At 43.7% G+C, this 20,478-nt stretch overlaps 1 protein-coding gene across 2 annotated transcripts in view; it reads left to right on the forward strand.

The window, feature by feature from the left end:
* Positions 1 to 20,478, forward strand: part of POLR3A (RNA polymerase III subunit A) — a 53,447-nt gene that overhangs the window by 12,777 nt on the left and 20,192 nt on the right. For both annotated transcript variants that reach the window (XM_081824017.1, XM_081824019.1), the window contains exons 9-19: positions 1,393 to 1,496; positions 2,130 to 2,271; positions 4,668 to 4,808; positions 9,763 to 9,832; positions 10,257 to 10,384; positions 10,485 to 10,623; positions 12,118 to 12,282; positions 14,761 to 14,933; positions 16,459 to 16,570; positions 17,404 to 17,522; positions 19,053 to 19,190. In XM_081824017.1, the coding sequence (XP_081680143.1) occupies positions 1,393 to 1,496; positions 2,130 to 2,271; positions 4,668 to 4,808; positions 9,763 to 9,832; positions 10,257 to 10,384; positions 10,485 to 10,623; positions 12,118 to 12,282; positions 14,761 to 14,933; positions 16,459 to 16,570; positions 17,404 to 17,522; positions 19,053 to 19,190 (1,431 nt within the window). The remainder of the gene's footprint in view (positions 1 to 1,392; positions 1,497 to 2,129; positions 2,272 to 4,667; positions 4,809 to 9,762; positions 9,833 to 10,256; positions 10,385 to 10,484; positions 10,624 to 12,117; positions 12,283 to 14,760; positions 14,934 to 16,458; positions 16,571 to 17,403; positions 17,523 to 19,052; positions 19,191 to 20,478) is intronic.

The raw sequence follows: 20,478 nt of genomic DNA on the forward strand, positions 1-20,478 counted from the left end.
CGGGTAATGCACACAACCCACAGTTTGGTGTGTGTGTTATCTTCTGGTTTCATACGTCTACACCCGCGTATAACATCTACCACCGTGCAAGCACAGATGTGTCTGGCTGTGTGTGTATACGCTCAGAGATACGTTAGACATAAGCTGCTGCAACTGATTTTTCCAAGTAGTATGGTCTTTGACCTCTTAGTTCCATCTTACCTCTTTTTTTTTTTTTTTTAAAGGTTGTATTTATTTGAGAGGGAGAGGGAGCACAACAGGGGGAGCAGCAGGCAGAGGGAGAAGCAGGCTCCCGGCTGAGCAGGGAGCCCAATGCAGGACTCGATCCCAGGACCCTGGGATCATGACCTGAGCCGAAGTCAGATGCTTAACGACTGAGCCACCCAGGCACCCCTACCTCATGTTTTTAAAGTAACTAAATGATAAGCACCACACCCAGTTAATTTCCTTGGGATGGATTATTATTTTTAAGACTTTATAATCACTGAGTCAAATACTTTGAATATATATATATTTTTTAAAGATTTTATTTATTTATTTGAGAGAGACACAGCGAGAGAGGGAACAGAAGCAGGGGGAGTGGAAGAGGGAGAAGCAGGCCTCCCGCTGAGCAGGGAGCCCGACGCAGGGCCCGATCCCAGAATCCCAGGATCATGACCCAAGTCGAAGGCAGACGCCCAACAACTGAGCCACCCAGGCGCCCCTGCTTTGAATATTTTGAGGCTATTGATGCATAGCCAGAAAGGCTGCACCACTTTGCACTTAACTCACACTCATCATGAGTATAAAATGGAATATATAGTAACTGAGGTATAGAAAACTGTAAGTCCTGATAATAGGAGGATATGGGCTTTGGCTTTGCTTTTAAGATTCATAATTAGATCGTGGAAGCTTTTGGTAAAGCTTGTGTAAAGTAGCCTTAGATATTTTATGTATCTGATTCAGTTTCCTTCTCTGAGATGGGGTTCCACAAGACTGTTGTCTGAGAGGTTGCAGGACATGACAATGCAGAGCACGGCCTAGTGGTGCTGGAGTCACAGTTTTTAAACCTCAGGAGCCCATGGTAAATCATTGCTAGTGAGGTTGCCAACTGTTCTTAGGATCACAGGATGTGCCAGAAGGTCCCTACAGCTCAGTCCAGCCCACTCATTTCACTAATAGGGAAACCAAAGGCCAGTAAAGGACTTGGCCATTTCACCCTGCCAGTGGTGAGTTCAGATTGGAACCTGGGCTCCTGTGCCAGTCCGCTGTTGTCATTAAACTCAAGACCCAAGGCAGCAGGATGCTGCCTTTCTTTCTCCTGGAATCACCCAAGGAAAGTAAAGATTGAGACGCAACTCAGCGTACAGAAACCTGACGGTAATCCTTGTGTCTTTTATTGTGGTTGTGCAGGTGAACAAAGCAAACATCAGTTTTTTGAGGAAACTGGTTCGAAATGGCCCTGAAGTTCACCCAGGAGCCAATTTCATTCAGCAGAGACACACACAGATGAAAAGGTAATGCTGGCCCAATCTAGCCATATGTAACAACGTTCTCACGCCCAGGGTCGCCATACTCAGCCACAGAATACAGTCCAAAATACAACGTTTGTGGCATTTTATCATGTGAAAAATACTGTTTAAATTTTAGTGAGCACGGGTTCATCATTTGCTGTGTTTGTGCATTGAATATACACAAAATGTCCATTTGTTCCCTGGCATATATTGTTGGTCTGGGTAGACAGAACACATGGAGTTAGGAAAGCCGGTCATTTTCTGTGCACACGGGCTCTGTGGGGTTACTTACTGTATTTACAGCCTTGTTTTGCCCACTCAGGCTTTCCACTAATCACTGGTGCCTTTTGATCTCCTGGGATAAACGTAAGATAAAAACATATTAGCAGGGTGCTGTGGGAGAAGCCGACTTATTCCTGCATTTCTGTGATTCTAAGACATAACTTTTTTCATATTTTAACATTTATGAAATGAAGATATACTGACAGTGTGTCATAGTTTAACTGACGGGCTTGTGAAGGCACCTTCGATTCAGGGCAATGTGATCATTTTTGAGACTGATTCCTGATGTGAAGAGGGAGCAACTCGGTGAGGAGGCTTTACTCTCATAGATCACGTTTCTTACCCTACACTTAGGTTTTTGAAGTACGGAAATAGGGAAAAGATGGCCCAGGAGCTCAAGTATGGGGACATCGTGGAGAGACACCTCATAGATGGAGATGTGGTGCTGTTCAACCGGCAGCCGTCGCTGCACAAACTGAGCATTATGGCGCATCTGGTGAGCGTGACATTTCTGTTTATAGCTTCTGTTGGGTAGGAATTGGCTGGGTGTGCGATGCAAAATTCTGGACCCCTAAAATTCGATTGCCAGTAATCTCAAATTTTTGTGACTTCTGATTTTTCTCTACTCTCACTTTTTAGTTTGAGTGAAACTTTTACGTTTCAGGCTTCCCTTCAGTATTTTTCGTATTGATAAAATGCACACACAACAGTGAAACAAAGGAACTAATTGAAAACTAGTGTGAAAGTGATTGGCACATGATTCCACTTGCAAACAAAATATATACATATATGTGTGTGCGCAGACTTACGTAAAATAGATATGGCAGAAAGGAGATTTCAGGTTTCACTTAGCATATTAACTATGGAACTAAAATGCTTAGGAGATTTTTCGTCGCAATGGCCCTCCAACGAAGACCTTCAAGCATATTTTCTTCGGTGATTTAGTTTTGCAACAGCAGCAGTTCCTTTTTCTGGAGATTTAAAATGGAAATTAGATGCAACTTTAATTCGCTCAATATTCATAAATTCTCCTTCTCCAAAGCCTTTAAATCCATGAGCATTTGCAGTGTTTAAACAGGCTCTTCGGGTAGTGTCTTTCTAGATTTAGTTTTTCACTTCACGAACATGTTTCCTCAATCTTTTTACTTAAGTCTGGAAATATCAAAGAAACAGTTTATGATTATGGGGGTTATGATTATGGGGATCTAGGGAGAGGACAAAAGCCTTCCTTTCCCAGAAACTTTTTCTTGGCTTTCTGGCATTCTCAAAATAAAAATGTTTTTGTTTGAAAAATTTCAAATATATACAAAAGTGGAAAGAATCCTATGAAGAACTCCTATATTCTCATTCTGTTCTTAATAATTTTCAAGATTTTGCCACTCCTGTTTTCTCTCCCTTTTTCCTTTGATGGCCCCAGATGCCATGTCTTCTCTCCATGTGTATTCAGTTTACTTCTGTAAGACACACATAACCACAGTGCCATACCACACTACACAAAATGAACACTCACTCCTTGGTATTGTCCAGCACCCAGTCCATGCTCACATTTCCCCAAGCATCTCAACAATCTTTTCACAGCTAGTTTGTCCAAATCTGGATGTAAAGTCTGCACGTGACATTTGGTTGATAACATGTCTTCAGTCTCTCTTGATCTAGAACAACTGCTCCTCCTTTTTCTTTTTTTTTTTATTTTAGTTATTTATTTGACAGAGAGAGAGAGACAGAGTGAGAGGGAAAACAAGCAGGGAGAGTGGGAGAGGGAGAAGCAGGCTTCCCGCGGAGCAGAGAGCCTGATGCGGGGCTCGATCCCAGGACCCTGGGATCATGACCTGAGCGGAAGGCAGACGCTTAACAACTGAGCCACCCAGGCACCCCCCCCGCCTTTTAATTTCACTGTTGCTGAAAAAGCCAGGTCATTTGTCCTGAAGAAATGTCCCGTGTTCTCTGTATGTATACGCATAGCATTAAGAGTTTCTTCATTCTTCCTTTTATTCCTATAAACTGAACAGTAGCTCTCAAGGCAGGGTCAGATTCATGTTCAACTTTTGGCAAGAGTAACTCCTAGGTGGTGCTGGCTACTTCCTCTTACCTTATTTCAGAAGGCATGTGTTGTCTGGCTACCCCACTCTTAGTTATGCTGAGAAGGTTAGGGCATCAGATACTTGAGCCTGGCGCCTCCCTTGAAAGTTTTCTTATCGACCTTTTTTCTAAAGGTTTCCTCCATTTATGATTATTGCCAACATTATTTCATGGGGGCTACAAAATGGAGATTTTCTAATCTGTCATTCCTTTCACATTTCATACCCACCATTTGTATAATGAAGAATTTTGTCTTACTAACTAGGGTTATTTATTACCCAAAAATATAATTCCTGAAGGAAAGGCAGCATATAAATGCCTGATTCTTTTTCCTTTTTTATCAGTTTGGGGAGGAGAAAGTTGGCATTCAATTTCTTCCAACTACGTTGGTTTGGGTTTTGTGTGTGGTCTTGCTTTCCCTTTTTTCAGTGTCATTATAAACTCATGGGTTTTTATTTAGTCAGTGTGTTTTAATCAGTTTCTGCCATGAATCTATTTGATATCAAACTATGACATCATTGGCCAGGGGAGCCCTTTCTTGTGGCTCTTAGGTTGGTATTTGCCTTGTGTTAAACTCATTGTATTGTTTTGATCTCATAAAGCTACTTGAATAAGTCCACAAGTGACATGTTATCACTTGACAGAACATACTAGAAATTTATTTTCTTAAAGTATCCAGTTCTCCAGGAAACCATTTATTAATGTTTTGAAACCATGAGGTTTTTGGGTAAATGACTAAGTCCCTTTCCTATTTTGTTTTGTGTGTGTCTGTGTTTGTGTGTGTGTGTGTGTGTGTGTGTGTGTATTCCACAGGCCAAGGTCAAGCCCCACCGGACCTTCAGATTTAACGAGTGTGTCTGTACGCCCTACAACGCAGATTTCGATGGCGATGAGATGAATCTTCATCTTCCTCAAACGGAGGAAGCTAAAGCAGAGGCCCTTGTTCTGATGGGGGTATGTAGGGTGGCAGCCCCCCCGCTCCCCGAACAGCCTGAAAGGAGGGGAAGGGCAGCAGGTCCTGTTTGAAAGCACCTTATAGTATGTAAGGGAGTGTCTGTGACAGGTGGGGAGTTGAGGGGAGTATCTTCTGGCCTATAACGTGCATCACTAAGGGAAAGTACCTATTCGAGCACCAGCTATGAAAAGATAAGACAGGTGTGTAGCCCTAGATCCTTTAGTTTACGTTTTACTGTTAGGCTTTATCACATATCAGTCCTTCTATTCTTCCTTCTGTCTATCCATAATCCATCTTATGTCTGGCAGCATTTAACAGTAAGTGGCAGACATTTAGTATACTCCCTAAATAACTCAGTCTGCATACAGTTAGATTTAAATGGTTTATTTTTTCTCTTACTTTTCATTTTTAAGGTGAAGTGTACCATTCTGTTTATGCATTGGCAAGTGCATAGAGCTGTGTATATCAAACTCTTGTCAAGACAGAGAGCATTACTATAACCCCCCAAAATTTCCTCTTGTGCCTTTCCATTATAACTCACCTGCCAGAGGCAATACTATCCTGATTTTTTCCCCACTGTGTATCTGGTGTCTTTTCTTTCTTTTTTTTTTTTTTTATTTTTTATTTATTTGACCGAGAGAGACACAGCAAGAGAGGGAACACAAGCAGGGGGAGTGGGAGTGGGAGAAGCAGGCCTCCCGCTGAACAGGGAGCCCGATGCCGGGCTCGACCCGAGCCGAGGGCAGATGCTTAACAACTGAGCCACCCAGACACCCCTGGTGTCTTTTCTAAAACTCCATGTAAGTGGAATCATACATTTATACTTTTTTTGTGTACCTCTTCTGTCACTCAGCATGCTTTTAAAAATCATCTGTAGTTGGGGGCGCCTGGGTGGCTCAGTTGGTTAAGCGACTGCCTTCGGCTCAGGTCATGATCCTGGAGTCCCGGGATCAAGTCCCGCATCGGGCTCCCTGCTCGGCAGGGGGTCTGCTTCTCCCTCTGACCCTCTTCCCTCTCGTGCTCTCTGTCTCTCATTCTCTCTCTCTCAAATAAATAAATAAAATCTTTAAAAAAAATCATCTGTAGTTGTACATTTGTTGCAGTGTGTTGTTTTTTATTGCTGAATAGTATTATATGAATAAGCCATGTTTAAAAAATAAAAAAGATAAGGGTATAGCAATGTCTTGACTGTTGGGGGTAATGGGAAAAGCATAAGACGTTCTGCATAAGAGGATTTTTTGGTAGTTGAAGATATCTTTAAGTACTAATACATTTTATTGAACATTCTGAACAAAAATCATCCAACAGTATATTACATGCTCGTTTGTTGTCTAAAGGACACACTAAACAAAATCATTCTGTAGAGGTTATGTTTTCCTTATTCCCAGTACTCTGGTTTTCTGTATTATCATGGGCTGTTTTGTCTGTGGCTATCAGTGCTCCTACCTCCAAAACACTTCTCACCGTTTCTGATTCGGTGCTTTTTTTAATCTGTTTTAATTTATGGTGTTAGTATGATTCTAAAGTGAAGGCAGTTAAGTTCCGCAAGCATATCTATTAAACTACAGGAGGATTCGGTGGGGACAGGAAGGAGGGGCTGCATTCTTGGCCTGCCTGGGTTCTTCATGCCTGAAGTTGATAATAGTTTTTCTGGTAAAATGAAGTATTTAATGTGGTGCAGATTTTGTGTACACACTTAACTACTAAGAAATTCATGTGGCTAAAATACACTGTGGTTTTCAATTTTTTAAAACATTGATTCTTGGGCACCTGAGTGGCTCAGTTGGTTAAGCTACTGCCTTCGGCTCAGGTCATGATCCTGGAGTCCCAGGATCGAATCCCACATCAGGCTCCCTGCTCAGCAGGGAGTCTGCTGCTCCCTCTGACCCTCCCGCCTCTCATGTGCTCTCTCTCTCTCATTCTCTCTCTCAAATAAATAAAATCTTTAAAATAAATAAATAAATAAATAAAAATAAAACATTGATTCTTATTTATTCAAATGTTCTAGCATAACGGAGTTATTTAAGTAAGAATTTTACATATCACAACTTCTCTGTTTTCTTTATTTCCACCTCTTTTTATCTGTTTGTTCCTTATCCTTGAATTTAGATACTTGTTGTAGTCATGGTTGGTGATAGCCTCTGTTTTCCTTTTTACTACTTAATGTATTATAAGGGCGCCTGGGTGGCTCAGTTGGTTAAGTGTCGGACTCTTGGTTTTAGCTCAGGTCATGATCTCAGGATTGTGAGATCAAGCCCCTCATGGAGCCTGCTTAAGATTCTCTCTTTCTCCTTCTTCCCTCAGTCCCTCCCCCCTTTAAAAAATTAATAAATATAAACTTAAAAATAAATACCCCCTTTTGTTGTTAAGTCTTCATAATTATTGAGTATAATGGCTTTACAGAATTTCACCAGGTAAACACACCAAGGTTCATCTACCTTCTGTTGAGAATTGAGGGTGTTTTCCCTGTTTTGCTCTGAGGATGAATCCTTCAGTGGCCATCTTGGTGTATTTGGAGTCTTTCTTCTTGTGAATTATTTCTTCAGACTCCTCAGCCTTTTAAAATGATTGGTTGATGCTTATTGAGCACCTACTGTGTGCCAAGTACTCTTCTAGGAACACAACACAGAATAAGAAAGTCAAAGTTCTTGTTCTCATCCCTATTCAAACAGAGAGAAGTGAAGAATAAACAATTATAAAATAGGTCAGGTGGTGATAAGTGCTGAGAAGAAAAGAACAAAACACAGCAAGGAGGAAAGAAAATGAGAGGTGTTCTGTTCCATAGAGGATGGTCAGGGAAGGCCATTGAAATGATAACACTTGAGCCAGCTTCTGAAAGAAGTGGGAGAATGAGCAGCATGACTGTGTGCATAAGAGCAATCCAAGCAGAGGAACAACAGGTGCAAAGACCCTGTGGTATGATCCGACCTGGCATGACAAGAGGCAGCCTGTTTCCTCCTAAGTGTCAGTATTTGTAGCAGTTGCGATGAGTGCCGTGTTAGGTGTTGGTGGACAGCGAGAGAGATGATGCAGGGGGGATGGCCACGAATGAGTTCTATGCTCCCGCGGTCAGATGGTGTAGTGATCATTCCTTCTGACCTTGCACTCTCCTTGCTAGTAAGCGCTCCAGAGGACATAAGCAGAGTTGCAAAATTACTTGTAATAATAAAACATTAGAAACAATGTCCACCAATAAAAAGTTGGTAAGATTAAATTATGTCACATTCATACCACGAAATCCTGTGTAGCCCTTAAAAATGATGATATAGTTTGTATAGCTGTTGGTTAAAAGCTACTTATGATTTATTTTTTATTTTAAAAATGTATTAAATGTAAAATCATGTATGACATGATCGTATTTTGTTTGGTAAAGAGATGCTTCTATGTTTGTAAAAGCGTTTCTAGACAGAGGTTGGAAGGGTTATATACCAAAATCTTATAATAGCAGTTCTTTGGTTTGGCAGTTCATGCAGAGATTTTTTTTTTTGGATTTTTGATTTTTTCACGTTTATATTTTTAGATTTTTTTTTCTATAAAGAACATACTGTTTTTTGTAATAAAAAGTAATGTTTAGATGTTGCCAGTGATATCAGCTGTGTATCTGGTTTCTAGTGATAACGGCCTGTCACCAACCAGTTGAACTTTAGCATTGACTTTGGTACTGAAGATCCATTTTGTTGTATCATATTTCCTTGGTTAAAAATGACAACAATAGGGCACCTGGGTGGCTCAGTTGGTTAAGCGACTGCTTTCAGCTCAGGTCATGATCCTGGAGTCCCGGGATCGAGTCCCGCATCGGGCTACCTGCTTGGCAGGGATTCTGCTTCTCCCCCTGACCCTCCTCCCTCTCATGGTCTCTGTCTCTCATTCTCTCTCTCTCTCAAATAAATAAATAAAATCTTTAAAAAAAAAAATGACAACAATAAAACACAGGCTCCAAGGATATTGGGATGGAAGAATCTTTAGTTACTATCGGGACAAATCCCCTCAATTTTATGTAAGAAAATTATCATCTACTGTATTGACAGCAATTGTGACTCTGTGGAGTGGGTATGGCTCTAGCCTGAATATAGTCCCAAATTACCCAGGAGACTTGCAAAATATGCAGATCCCAGCTTCATGTGCTCAGCCCCCAGACCACCTCCCTGTCCCGCCTCAGAGAGATTCTCGAAAGCAGGCATGAACAACTGTCTTCCAGCCCTAGCTGGAGGATCACCGTTCCGTGCAGCATTAACAGGAAGGCAGAAGCAGGTCTCTCCCTTGAGGGGCCTTTTACTCCAGGTGAGGTTGCCCAGACAACCCGCAAGTAACACAAGCATCTCCACATCAAGATTTGAGCAAATTTAGCTGTCAGTTACATCTCAACAACAGCAAAAATTGAGCAAATGCATTCTGATGCATAGAATCTTCTTTAAACTTGTTAATTATGCCCTGAACAACTAGCACCCCTTTTTGCTCAGTGTAGGCATTCGTTAAATTTTAATTAAATCCTGTTGTTAATTATTGTTAGAACCCAGTGTCTTGACCAAGAGAAGTTCAGCAGTTCTGCCGTCATTGTGGAGAGGTATGGAATTGGTTGTCCTCAAAGGTAACAGTGCTGCCATCATTCATAGAAGTGAATTTTCTTTGAAGAAGTGCATTTATTAATAACCGTGAAGTCTTACACATATGGAGTTCTTATAGGAATCCAAAACAACTTCACTCAGTATTGATTTTAGTGTTGGTAGGAACGTCTGAGGCCCATTTCTTGCAGGTAAAGGAAAGAGGAGCTGGTGACAAAGCTGGAATCAGGACCCCTGTCTTCCATTTCTCAGCCTCTTTTTTCCGCTCACCAGCTATTCTGTATTTATTTGCAGCAGTTCGGAGTCTTTAGGGTGCAGTTCCTGGCCTGCATCATGCAATCCAAAGAACGTATGGATGGAATGGCTAATGTATTGTTTGTTTTTCCTTCAGACTAAAGCAAATCTGGTAACACCAAGGAATGGAGAACCACTAATTGCTGCTATTCAGGATTTTCTGACAGGTGTGTGTGTGAAGTCACTTGAAGGGAGACTGGAACACCAGGATTCTCTTTCACAGTGAATCATGTCACAACTTAGCTGTGTAATTTCCTGTGTTTAATTCTGTTGTTCGTTTACTAAGTGTTGACTGTGAACCGACTTGAGGGATTTTGTGTTGGTTGGTTATGCTTGGAATCAGTAAGCATTCGTTGAGCTCCTAAGGTGCCCTAGACATTTTTCTAAGCACTGGAGATACCGCAGTGACTCAGACAAAGTCCCTCTCCTTGTGGAGCTTCGATTCTGGTGGGAGGAGAGAGCCAGCAAGTAGCTCTATGTTTTAATTCACTCTTTTGGTAATAGCCCAGATTCATTTTAAAATCAAAACCTTGTGATTTTCTCACAGTTTCATTCCGTTTCTTTGTGTTGTGTTATTGCCAACATTCGTAGGTGCCTATCTCCTCACCCTGAAGGACACTTTCTTTGACCGCGCCAAGGCTTGCCAAATCATTGCTTCAATATTGGTTGGCAAGGATGAGAAAATTAAAGTTCACCTCCCACCCCCGACGATACTAAAGGTTTGTGCGGATGCTTGGGGTGCTGGTGGCAGGTTTGGCCGCAAGCACTCTGCAGTCGAGACCAGGCTCAGCCAACTGATGCTGTGGCTTCCTTCTGCAGCCTGTCACCCTATGGACGGGAAAGCAGATCTTCAGTGTCATCCTCAGACCAAGCGATGACAACCCAGTGAGGGCCAACCTCCGAACCAAGGGCAAGCAGTACTGCGGCAAAGGAGAAGATCTCTGTGTCAATGATTCCTGTGAGTGAAGGCAGCAGGCTGGGAGGGGGCGGAAAGCAGGTGGCCAGTGACTGCCTTCCCGGAGCAGGCAAATCCGAGGTTGCTCTTAGGCGGGAAGTTTATTTGGGGAAATGTAGTTGGTGTTTCTCCTCTCAGATGTGACTCCCCATTTCTCTAAAAAGTAGAGATCATGGAGGTACGTGATCCAGTGATCAGAATGTTCTTCTCCAGAGCTCCAGATGTGTTTTAGGTGACTAGTTTCTATAAATTCATGCAATTTCTTTTATTCTGCCCCTACCCTTTTTTTTTTTTTTTTTTTGCCATCAGCAAGGGTCTCATTTTTTAAGGCATATAATTTATCATTTTACTTCCAAAAATGTGTTCATTGTCTAAAAGTATAATTAGTAGGACTGTTTTTTTACTGCCTCCTGGTCAGTGAGTTTTTTATGACATGAAGATCAGGTATAACCATGAGAGGATTTAAATGTTAAACCATCCGAGTCATCCAGACTAGTTCAACCCAAAGTATGGTCCACGGACCAATGCCATTCAGCCAGCATTTGGTTTGTTGAGCGAGCTCCTTTGCTTCCCCTCAGACTGCTAACGAGCAGTTCCCCAGCAGACTACTGTGAATGGCACTGACTTTGAATGGGCTTTGTTAGCCAGGCCTTGTGACAAGAAATAGTTCTCCAGGACTCTGCACTGAAGAACTGAACTGCAGAGTCTCTGAGGGTCAAGACTTCCACTGTTTTGCCACGAAGAGTAAATGTTTCGAAGGGTACCAATTTTTCTCAGGTTTATAACCATTACTTTGAAAATATACTCTCTGGTCTTTTAGGTGTTTTGGCTTCTTGTTTTAGATTATGTTTTGTTTTTACCTAGATGTGAATTTCATTTTGTGGTATAGCCTCTTCCAGGTGCCATTAATTTTCATTCTCTTGTGTGAATAACAATGTGCTTTATAGTTTATAGAGTACTTTGTTGCACATGATTTCATCAGATGCTCAAATTATCCCTGTGACAGAAAGATGACAATTGGTCAACACTGTCATTCTCAGTTCACAGTTGAAAATGAGGGTCAGGTGGTACATTTAAGAGTTAGGATTGTAAAGTAACTAACTGGGCTTTTCATGCTTTTCAAAAGTCCCTAGATTTCTCTTCTTTCTCCTCAGACTTTTTTGTTTAAGATTTTATTTATTTGACACGGAGAGAGACACAGCGAGAGAGGGAACACTGCTCAGGGGGAATGGGAGAGGGAGAAGAAGACTCCCGGCTGAGCAAGGAGCCCGATGTAGGGCTCAATCCCAGGACCCGGGGATCACGACCTGAGCCGAAGGCAGACACTTAACAACTGAGCCACCCAGGCGCCCCTCTCCTCAGACGTTTTTAGAGAATTTTTATTTGCTCTGCTTTAATTTTCAATATGGGAAGGTATTTTCTCAACTGCATCATGTTCGTTTTGGAACGAGGCTAAGTAGTAATTGTTTAAGTGCACGGTCATCGTTATCCTTGCAGACGTTACTATCCAGAACAGTGAGTTGATGAGTGGCAGTATGGACAAGGGAACTCTGGGGTCCGGATCCAAGAACAACATATTCTACATTTTGCTGCGAGACTGGGGGCAGAACGAAGCGGCTGATGCAATGTCACGGCTTGCCAGGCTGGCTCCTGTCTACCTCTGTGAGTATCTCAGTATCCTCGTTTTATTGCAGTACTTGCTGAGGTTTAGGGGCTCTGTGCTGTTTCCTTCTTTTACCTTTAACTCCCCCGACCCCCACACAGCACACACATACCTGTGCACAGGAAAGGAGACTTACTCCCGGCTGAATCATTTGTGCCTTCACTTCATGAAATTAGCTCAGTACTGACCGGTTTGGTTCAGATTTGAATTTGCTCTTGAGTTCTTATCTCACGTGCGCAGCAGCTCCCTGTTGCCCCTCAGACAGGGTCATTAGACCAAGGGCCCTTCACAGGTTCCTTCCAGATGCCTGCGCTCTGACCACAGCCTCCTGGGCCCTCGTGACTGGGTTCTGCCAGGCCCTCATCTTCCCCTTCTCTCCTTGCACTGTTCTGTTTCCTTTGTTTGCTCAGGCTTTGAGCAGGCCCTGGTCCAGATTTTTACATGCCCCAAAGCATTCTTATTCAGCTCCTACACTTGATCGATTCTCTGGCTGGGTATAGAACTCTGGATTGAATTCTGTCTTTCCTCGGAATTTTGAAGGTCCTGCTCTCCTCTAGCCCTCGGAGATATTGTTAAAGTGGATTTCTATTCCTATTTTCACATTGTTGTATCTGTCTTTTCATTCCGGATTGAGAATTCTCTGTTTTTGGTGTTCTGGAAATTCACAGTGGTACACCCTTGGAATGGGTCGCTTCATTGTCCTGGGTGCTCTGTGAGCTCTCTTCATCTGCCACCATGTGTCCTTCAGTTGTGGAAATTTTCTCGTGTTTCGTTTGGTTTGGTTTTTGGGTTTTTGTTGTTGGTATTGGTAATTTCTCACCTTAATTATCTCTGTTCTTTCTTTTTGGAATTCCTATTCATTGTGTAAGTAGAGCTTCTAGATCAGCTCTCTGATTTCCTTATTTTCTTTTCCCTGTTGTCCATCTCCTTATTTCTGGATTCCTTTTATCCTTTTTTTTTTTTTTTTAAGATTTGTTCATTTGAGATAGAGAGCTAGAGAGAGCGCACACACATGAGTAGGAGGAGGGGCAAATGGAGAGGGAGAAGCAGACTCCCTGCTGAGCAGGGAGCCCAAGGTGGGTCTCGATCCCAGGACCCTGGGATCATAACCTGAGCTGAAGGCAGACGCTTAACCATCTGAGCCACCCAGACGCCCCTCCTTTTATCTTTTAAAGTGATTTGTTTTATTGATTTTTTTTTTAATTTTAACTATCATTTATTTAGCTTCCAACCATATTTTCCATTGTTCTTATTTGTAGGTGTAGTTTTTTGCTTTTCGGGAGTTTTTTTGGGTTTTTTTTGTTTTGTTTTGTTTTGTTTTAAGGCTTCCTGTTCTTCATCTCCAGATACATCTTCTCTGTCAGACACAATATTTTTCATAGTTTTATTTGCTCCCTGAATTTTCTCCTTACTTTCATTTTTCTGTGCATTTGTTGTTTTCATTCTTTCATGTTGAAGACTTTCCTCAAATATCTGGTGGTCCCTGGCTATCCATTCAAACTTTTAGGAGTGAGACACCAAACACTGATTAGAAATGGAGCCTATTGGTTGATGGGCTTGTCCCTTGATTGAGCTGCAAGCCAACATTTTTATTGAGGAACTGCCAAATATTCCTATCAGTAATGCTTTTCTCTAGGGAGGCTTGGTTTCTCCAGGGACCTGTGTTCCAGTCTCAGTCTCCCCCCACAGTGGTTGAGACCTGCTTGCCAGGATTCTGGGAGCTGGACAGGGAAAGGGATCAAGGGACCACAGCCATGGAATATACTTTCCCTCATGACCTGCTTTCCAGTCGTTCCCATCTTTTTGCACCTAGTATCCCCTGTCCAGAGCTCTCTAATTCCTTTAGTAAACTCCCATCTCCCACAGAAAAATACTGATACTCCACCAGGTTTCCTCATTTCCAACACATACATTGTCTGCAGCATCTGCAGAAGCTGATGGTATAGTTTCTGAGCCTTTCCAGACTCGTGGGTCCTCATTTCCACAGCCACTCTTAGGTATCCCTTCCCCACACTACTAAACCAGGTGCCTCTTGTTCACCCATTTCTACATACGTTAGGGGTAGGTAATTGGTGGGGCATAGTTCCCTCAATGGTGGGGTTTTTTTATGCTTTGGAATGATTTCTGAAGAAGCAAGAGGGTGTGGGCAGAAAGATCTCTAAGATGGTATCTTAGAACAAGAAGTCAGATGGCTCACTTTCTATTGCTGGCTTTCTCCGGCTGCTTTTTAGTGTTTAATATCAGTCTGCTTTATATTATAATTAGTTGGGGACATTACTTGCTCCCCACTGGGTTGTAAGGTCTCTGACAGGATTCAGTGAGTCTTGGTCATTTCTATATAATTTACTGGGAACTCCGTGGTACATTATTATTTAATTGGATCATGACATGTTTTCTGAAGGTGTAAACTTGTTTCCATGTAGTAGGCTGATGAACATTCATGGCCCTCTCTGCTCTACCTGCCAACTATTCTGCAGCAAACCGTGGATTCTCCATTGGGATTGGTGACGTCACACCTGGTCAAGGACTGCTGAAGGCCAAGTATGAGTTGCTGAACGCTGGCTATAAAAAATGTGACGAGTACATCGAAGCCCTGAACACAGGCAAGCTGCAGCAACAGCCTGGCTGCACCGCTGAGGAGACTCTGGAGGTGCGTCTGGCTCTTCGGGTGGGTTAGCCACTTGGTCCGTGTGGGCTTGTGCTGCGAGCCGGAAGAGAAGGTAGCAGAGGGGAGGGGGAAGTCAACACCGTGGCTTTAGCCCCAGGTCAGCTCTGTGCTGCTTGGGTGTGTGCTCGTTCATTTAATGAGGTGCCTTCAGTCAGATCCATTACATTCCTAGCAGCTTTCATGTTCCTAGGTAGTACAGACATGGCTGTCCGCTCACTCGACCACATGGGGCTGCTCTTGTTCCAGCATTACACTTAGGCCCCTGCTGTAACTGGTACTCCAGTGCTTCTGCCCTATTTCTAGCATCTCTCCAGCAGAGACGGGCAACCACAGCTCTTTAAATGGATGGTCTTTGATGGGTCCCCTGGCTGGCTCAGTCCGTAGAGCATGCGCCTCTTGATCTTGGGGTTATAGGTTTGAGCCCCACATTGGGTGTAGAGATTACTTAAACATAAAATCTTTAAAAAATAAAAATCAAAAGATGGTCTTCGAAAGAGACTTGGACACAGAAGAGGGAAAATTCAGAAAAGTCTGAGAGTCACATGCCTATCTGCTGCCCCCATCACCTTTGAAACTAGGTTAGCTGAGAACTGGACCAGCAAGTGTCAGAATCAGAAGGGCCACCAGCCTCTGCGAGCCCTACATTTCTCTCTCAGGCAGCCTGCGTCAGCAGTCTGACTGCACCAGGATTTTGCCTGGCTCTCTCCGGTCTCCGCTGCAGCCCCTGGCTCAGGGCTTTAACTCACCTAAGTGTGCAAGAACGGATAAGCAGTAAGAAATTTTCTGATGGAAGGAATTTTTTGTGAACTAGGAAGAAAGAGTTGTATAGGCACTATTGACCATTAGCTCATTCTTAATCTCACTGAGTCCTAAGAGAGAGAGAAACAGGTTTCTCATTGACTTACCTGGAAAGTTACCTGGGGCTTCTGCAGTACTTGGTTTTCCTGAAACCTGACTCCTCACTGATTCAGCATCCTAAATTGTGAGTTGAGAAAGGATAGCCTGTGGAAGAGCTCAAAGACTAGAATATTCTTAGAGAGTCACCTTATCACACGCTCTTAACTTGTAGAAATTCACATGTGTACTTGGAAAGTAAAAAACAAGAGGTAAATTTTATAATAGTACAAGCCATTCTCCTTTACTATATACTACATGTTAGGTTATACTTCTCACGTTTAAGCGGGTATGTATGTATACAGTAACACACAGAGACATATTATGCTGTAGGGCACTCGCTATACACAGAGCCATTCACATTCTACCTTATGGGCCATTTAAGGGATTTAAAAAATAAATAAGGATTTTTCAGGGTTTTGTTACTAATCAGTTTTCTACCTTAAGCACCGATTTTAGAACCTTGTGGGAGGTGTGGGTCTTCATAGATAAGGCTCGAAAACCTTAAGTGGAAATCCGACATCTGGCTTAAATTTTTCCAAATTTCATTCAGTGTCAGATTGAACATTGGTAGTCGGCAGAGCCCCCACGCGCCTCTCTTCCCCCCTGCCAGGCTCTGATCCTGAAGGAGCTGTCTGTGATCCGAGACCACGCAGGCAGTGCCTGTCTCCGGGAGCTGGATAAGAGCAACAGCCCACTCACCATGGCTCTGTGCGGCTCCAAGGGTGAGTGCACCTCCGGCTGCCACTGTCCCCATCCTCTGCATGGGCTGGCAGGGGTTGTGCCAGGAAACGTACACATCGTAACTCCAGACCTTTCATTTCTAAGGGGATAGCTTTTTAAATCACAGGTACAGAAAGAGACTTAATTATTTGCATGGTGGTAATTTAACTCCCCTGGAGGAACTTGTATAATCCGTGTGGATTTCAGAGCTCAGGGATGCTTCAAGCAAGCCTGACCTTATTTTTAAAAAAAATACTTTCTGAGCTAATGTATCTGAGCTAATATATTTAATGACGTGGCAAAACACTTTAATTTCATAGTTATTTAGGACCTGAAAGCGTTAGCTTGCATGGTACTGCACTCAGATTCAAAACCTCCCTGCTTCTATTTCTGTAAATTTTTTTAGCAGAATGAAGTCCAGCTTTGCTGCCTTTCCCCCCAGCATTCTCCTTCCTGCCCCTGGTACACATGCATGCCCCCCACTTTCCCATTCCTGTGTCTTTCCTTCCCACTCTTCCGCTTACTTTGGAATTCTTCATCCCTTTTCATGCCCAAATCATAGTGTCCTGCCACAGTTCAGCCTGGTCACAGACCCACCTTGCAAGTCTTTCCTCCAGCCGCAAAGTGCTCACTCCCTGCTGAGCTCTGCCCGCCCTCCTTCTGCCTTTGTTCTGTTACTGAGGGCTCTAACCTGTACTCTTCTCTTTCTGGCTCTTACTGGCCCTAGACTGGGAGCCTGCTATGTCATAGTCCTGTTTTATCCCACAGATCTGCTCGTACTTCAGTTAATGTTATTTTGGTAAACGAATGTTATATTCCTAACCTGTTTCCCCAGGTTCTTTCATTAACATATCACAGATGATTGCCTGTGTGGGACAGCAGGCCATCAGTGGCTCTCGAGTGCCAGATGGCTTTGAAAACAGGTCCTTGCCTCACTTTGAAAAACACTCAAAGGTAAGTGTAGTGGCTCAGGCAGAGCTTTGAAGGGCGACCAACGGCACAGGAGAGGAACCGGAGCACGTGCTGCCAACTAAGGCATTCCTGGAGGAGGTGTTGTGAGGCCGGGGCTGCTCAGGGTCTTCCCTCATCCCCGACTGAGTCATGGAGGACCTTGTTAGACTCGCAGCTATAAAACTGGATCGACACCCGCTGCTTTGTTTTCTCTCCGAGGAGGAGGATTTCAGGGTCCTATCCAGCTTACGTTCAGTAATCAGAATGTAAGGTTACCTCATGCGTGATCAATCTGTATGCTTATTTTGGGGGCACTGACATCAAAGTGTGGTGATTTTAAAATAGTGATGATAGGAACCACACTAAAACAGCCAGGAAATTCCAGACTCTTCTCTCGAGTTCTCAAACTCAGTTTTTTGGTTTGTTTGTTTGTTTTTTAGAGAGAGCGAGCCTGTGCTCATGCACGTGAGCAGGGGGAGAGGGGCAGAAGGAGAAAGAGACTCTTAAGCAGGCTCCACACCCAGCACAGAGCCTGATGCGGGGCTCAGTCTCACAACCCTGAGACCATAACCTGAACCAAGATCATGACCTGAGCCAAAATCAAGAGGCAGACACTTAACCAACTGAGCCACCCAGGCGCCCCTCAAACTCAGTTTTTAAACGACCCCTGGGTTTCATTGGCCTTGTGGTTTGAGCGCTAATATAAGCAGAGATAGACAAAGATAAGACAAATCTGTGCTGGGCTTTTTCTGGAACTCAGGGGCAGACAACTATTAAATCTAGTTGAGGAACTTAGAGTAGATTTGGTTACTCAAATTCTGGATTTGGAGTCAGCTTTAATGGGAACAAGCTGGACTTGTTCCTGCCACTGGCACTAGCACCAGCCCTGACTGGGACCTCACCCTCGCTTTTCTCTGGGAAGGATAGTTTATGCCAAGTTATTCCTCCTTTAGGAAAGGCCTTGTATGGGACGCCTGGGTGGCTCAGTCGGTTGGACGTCTGCCTTCGGCTCAGGTCATGATCCCAGGGTCCTGGGATCGAGTCCCGCATCGGGCTCCCTGCTTAGCAGGGAGCCTGCTTCTCCCTCTGCCTGCAGCTCCCCTTGCTTGTGCTCTCTCTCTCTGTCAAATAAATAAATTTTAAAAATCTTTTTTAAAAAAAAGGAAAGGGCGGGCGCCTGGGTGGCTCAGTTGGTTAAGCGACTGCCTTCGGCTCAGGTCATGATCCTGGAGTCCCTGGATCGAGTCCCGCATCCGGCTCCCTGCTCGGCAGGGAGCCTGCTTCTGCCTCTGACCCTCCCCCCTCTCATGTGCTCTCTCTCTCTCATTCTCTCTGTCTCAAATAAATAAGTAAAATCTTTAAAAAAAAAAAAAAAAGCGAAAGAGCTCGTAAAGTCTGCCCCTTCATGAGCATGCACTGACCAGGTATTTATAGTCTAAAGGTGGGGCATTTTGTGATTTGAATGGGTTTTGAAGTTGTGGACCTTGAAGATCTTTTTGTTTGATTCTTCTTTTTTCCCCCACCTCTCTTCAGCTCCCAGCTGCCAAAGGCTTTGTGGCTAATAGCTTTTATTCCGGTTTGACACCGACCGAGTTTTTCTTCCACACAATGGCTGGCCGGGAAGGTCTCGTCGACACAGCCGTAAAGACTGCTGAAACAGGGTACATGCAGGTAATTCAAAGAAATGTAGGCCATTTGCGGCTGAGCAGGACAGGATTCTGAGGATTTTGACTGCTGAGTGTTTACGTATTTTGTACATGAGCTGTGATATATCGGGTCTTAGTATTTAAAAGGAAAAATTGAGAAATGCAGGTGCCATAGAAACAAACAGACTAAAAAGGTAATGTGTTCACTTCATCCCATGTGCCTCGAGGGACTCAGATCAGGCTAGAACCACACACACCAAAGCTCTGCTGAGAACATGGACTGGAAGTGCATCCGGGGACACATCATGGACCTCACTGGGCTTCTGTGTCCTAATACATGAAGATGGGGATGATAGTACCTCCCAATCGCTGAGAGGACTCTCCTTCTCATGTGGCAACTATTTGTGTAACCCGTTATTAGGATAGTTTTAACTGACGCCAAGAATTTACTCCAGTGCCGGCAGAGGGCTTGGCCACTTGGCGGGATGGCTCTTTCTCCATTGTTTGCACAGTTCCAGGATGATGGGCTCAGGGGGCCAGAAGGAAACTAGAGGGTTTCCCAATACCTATGCTTCTCCAACCGCCGTAAAAATACCCCGAATGGCAGAGGAGCGAGAACACATCCCGACTTTGTTCTTCCATAAGACCACAAGCAAAGGATTTCTTTTCATTCTCCAATTATCATTTTCTACCCTGTCCTCTATGATCTGTGTTTGTTTTTACATTTTTTTCAATGTTTTTGTCTCCTTATAACACCAGATAAAGTTAAATCTCCCAGTTGCTGGGCCCTGCCCTCACTGTGGCTTTGTGTCCCCTCTCTCCCCGCTGCGGACCCCAGTTTGAGAAGCACAGCCCTCTGCAGGCTGGGAGAGCAGGACTGATAAAGCAGGGATGTGGCTGAGGGAGCCAGAACAAACAAGGCTGATGCGGGTGGGAGCGGACTCGAGTCAGCAGCCAGCTATGTCCATAAGCTCGCCTGTATGTGTGTATCCTCATCGATACTTCCCTTTTCGTTATCTTTGGATGGGAAATTGCCCTTCAGTTTTGGAGTGTGTTGCTTTTGTCAGAAACCCAACAGACTGTGAAATGCTTTTCACCACTCTTGCCAGAATGTCTTTTGACTTTATTTTTTTGACTTTACCTTTTTGAAGTAGAGAGTATGACTTTCCCAGAGCAGTGTGTTAACCTAGAACAAATTTGTTCTGGCATGAGGGATTTTTGTTTTGAAGTTGCCTGGAGGAAGATTTCGCTCTCTCTAATTCACTGAGCCACCGTCACATTGCTGGCTGGAGTGTTCTGCTTGTGGAAGGTTC

Source organism: Leptonychotes weddellii, chromosome 6 (genome assembly GCF_054177405.1).
Source record: "Leptonychotes weddellii isolate Sample4059 chromosome 6, ASM5417740v2, whole genome shotgun sequence".
Taxonomy (NCBI): Eukaryota; Metazoa; Chordata; class Mammalia; order Carnivora; family Phocidae; genus Leptonychotes; species Leptonychotes weddellii.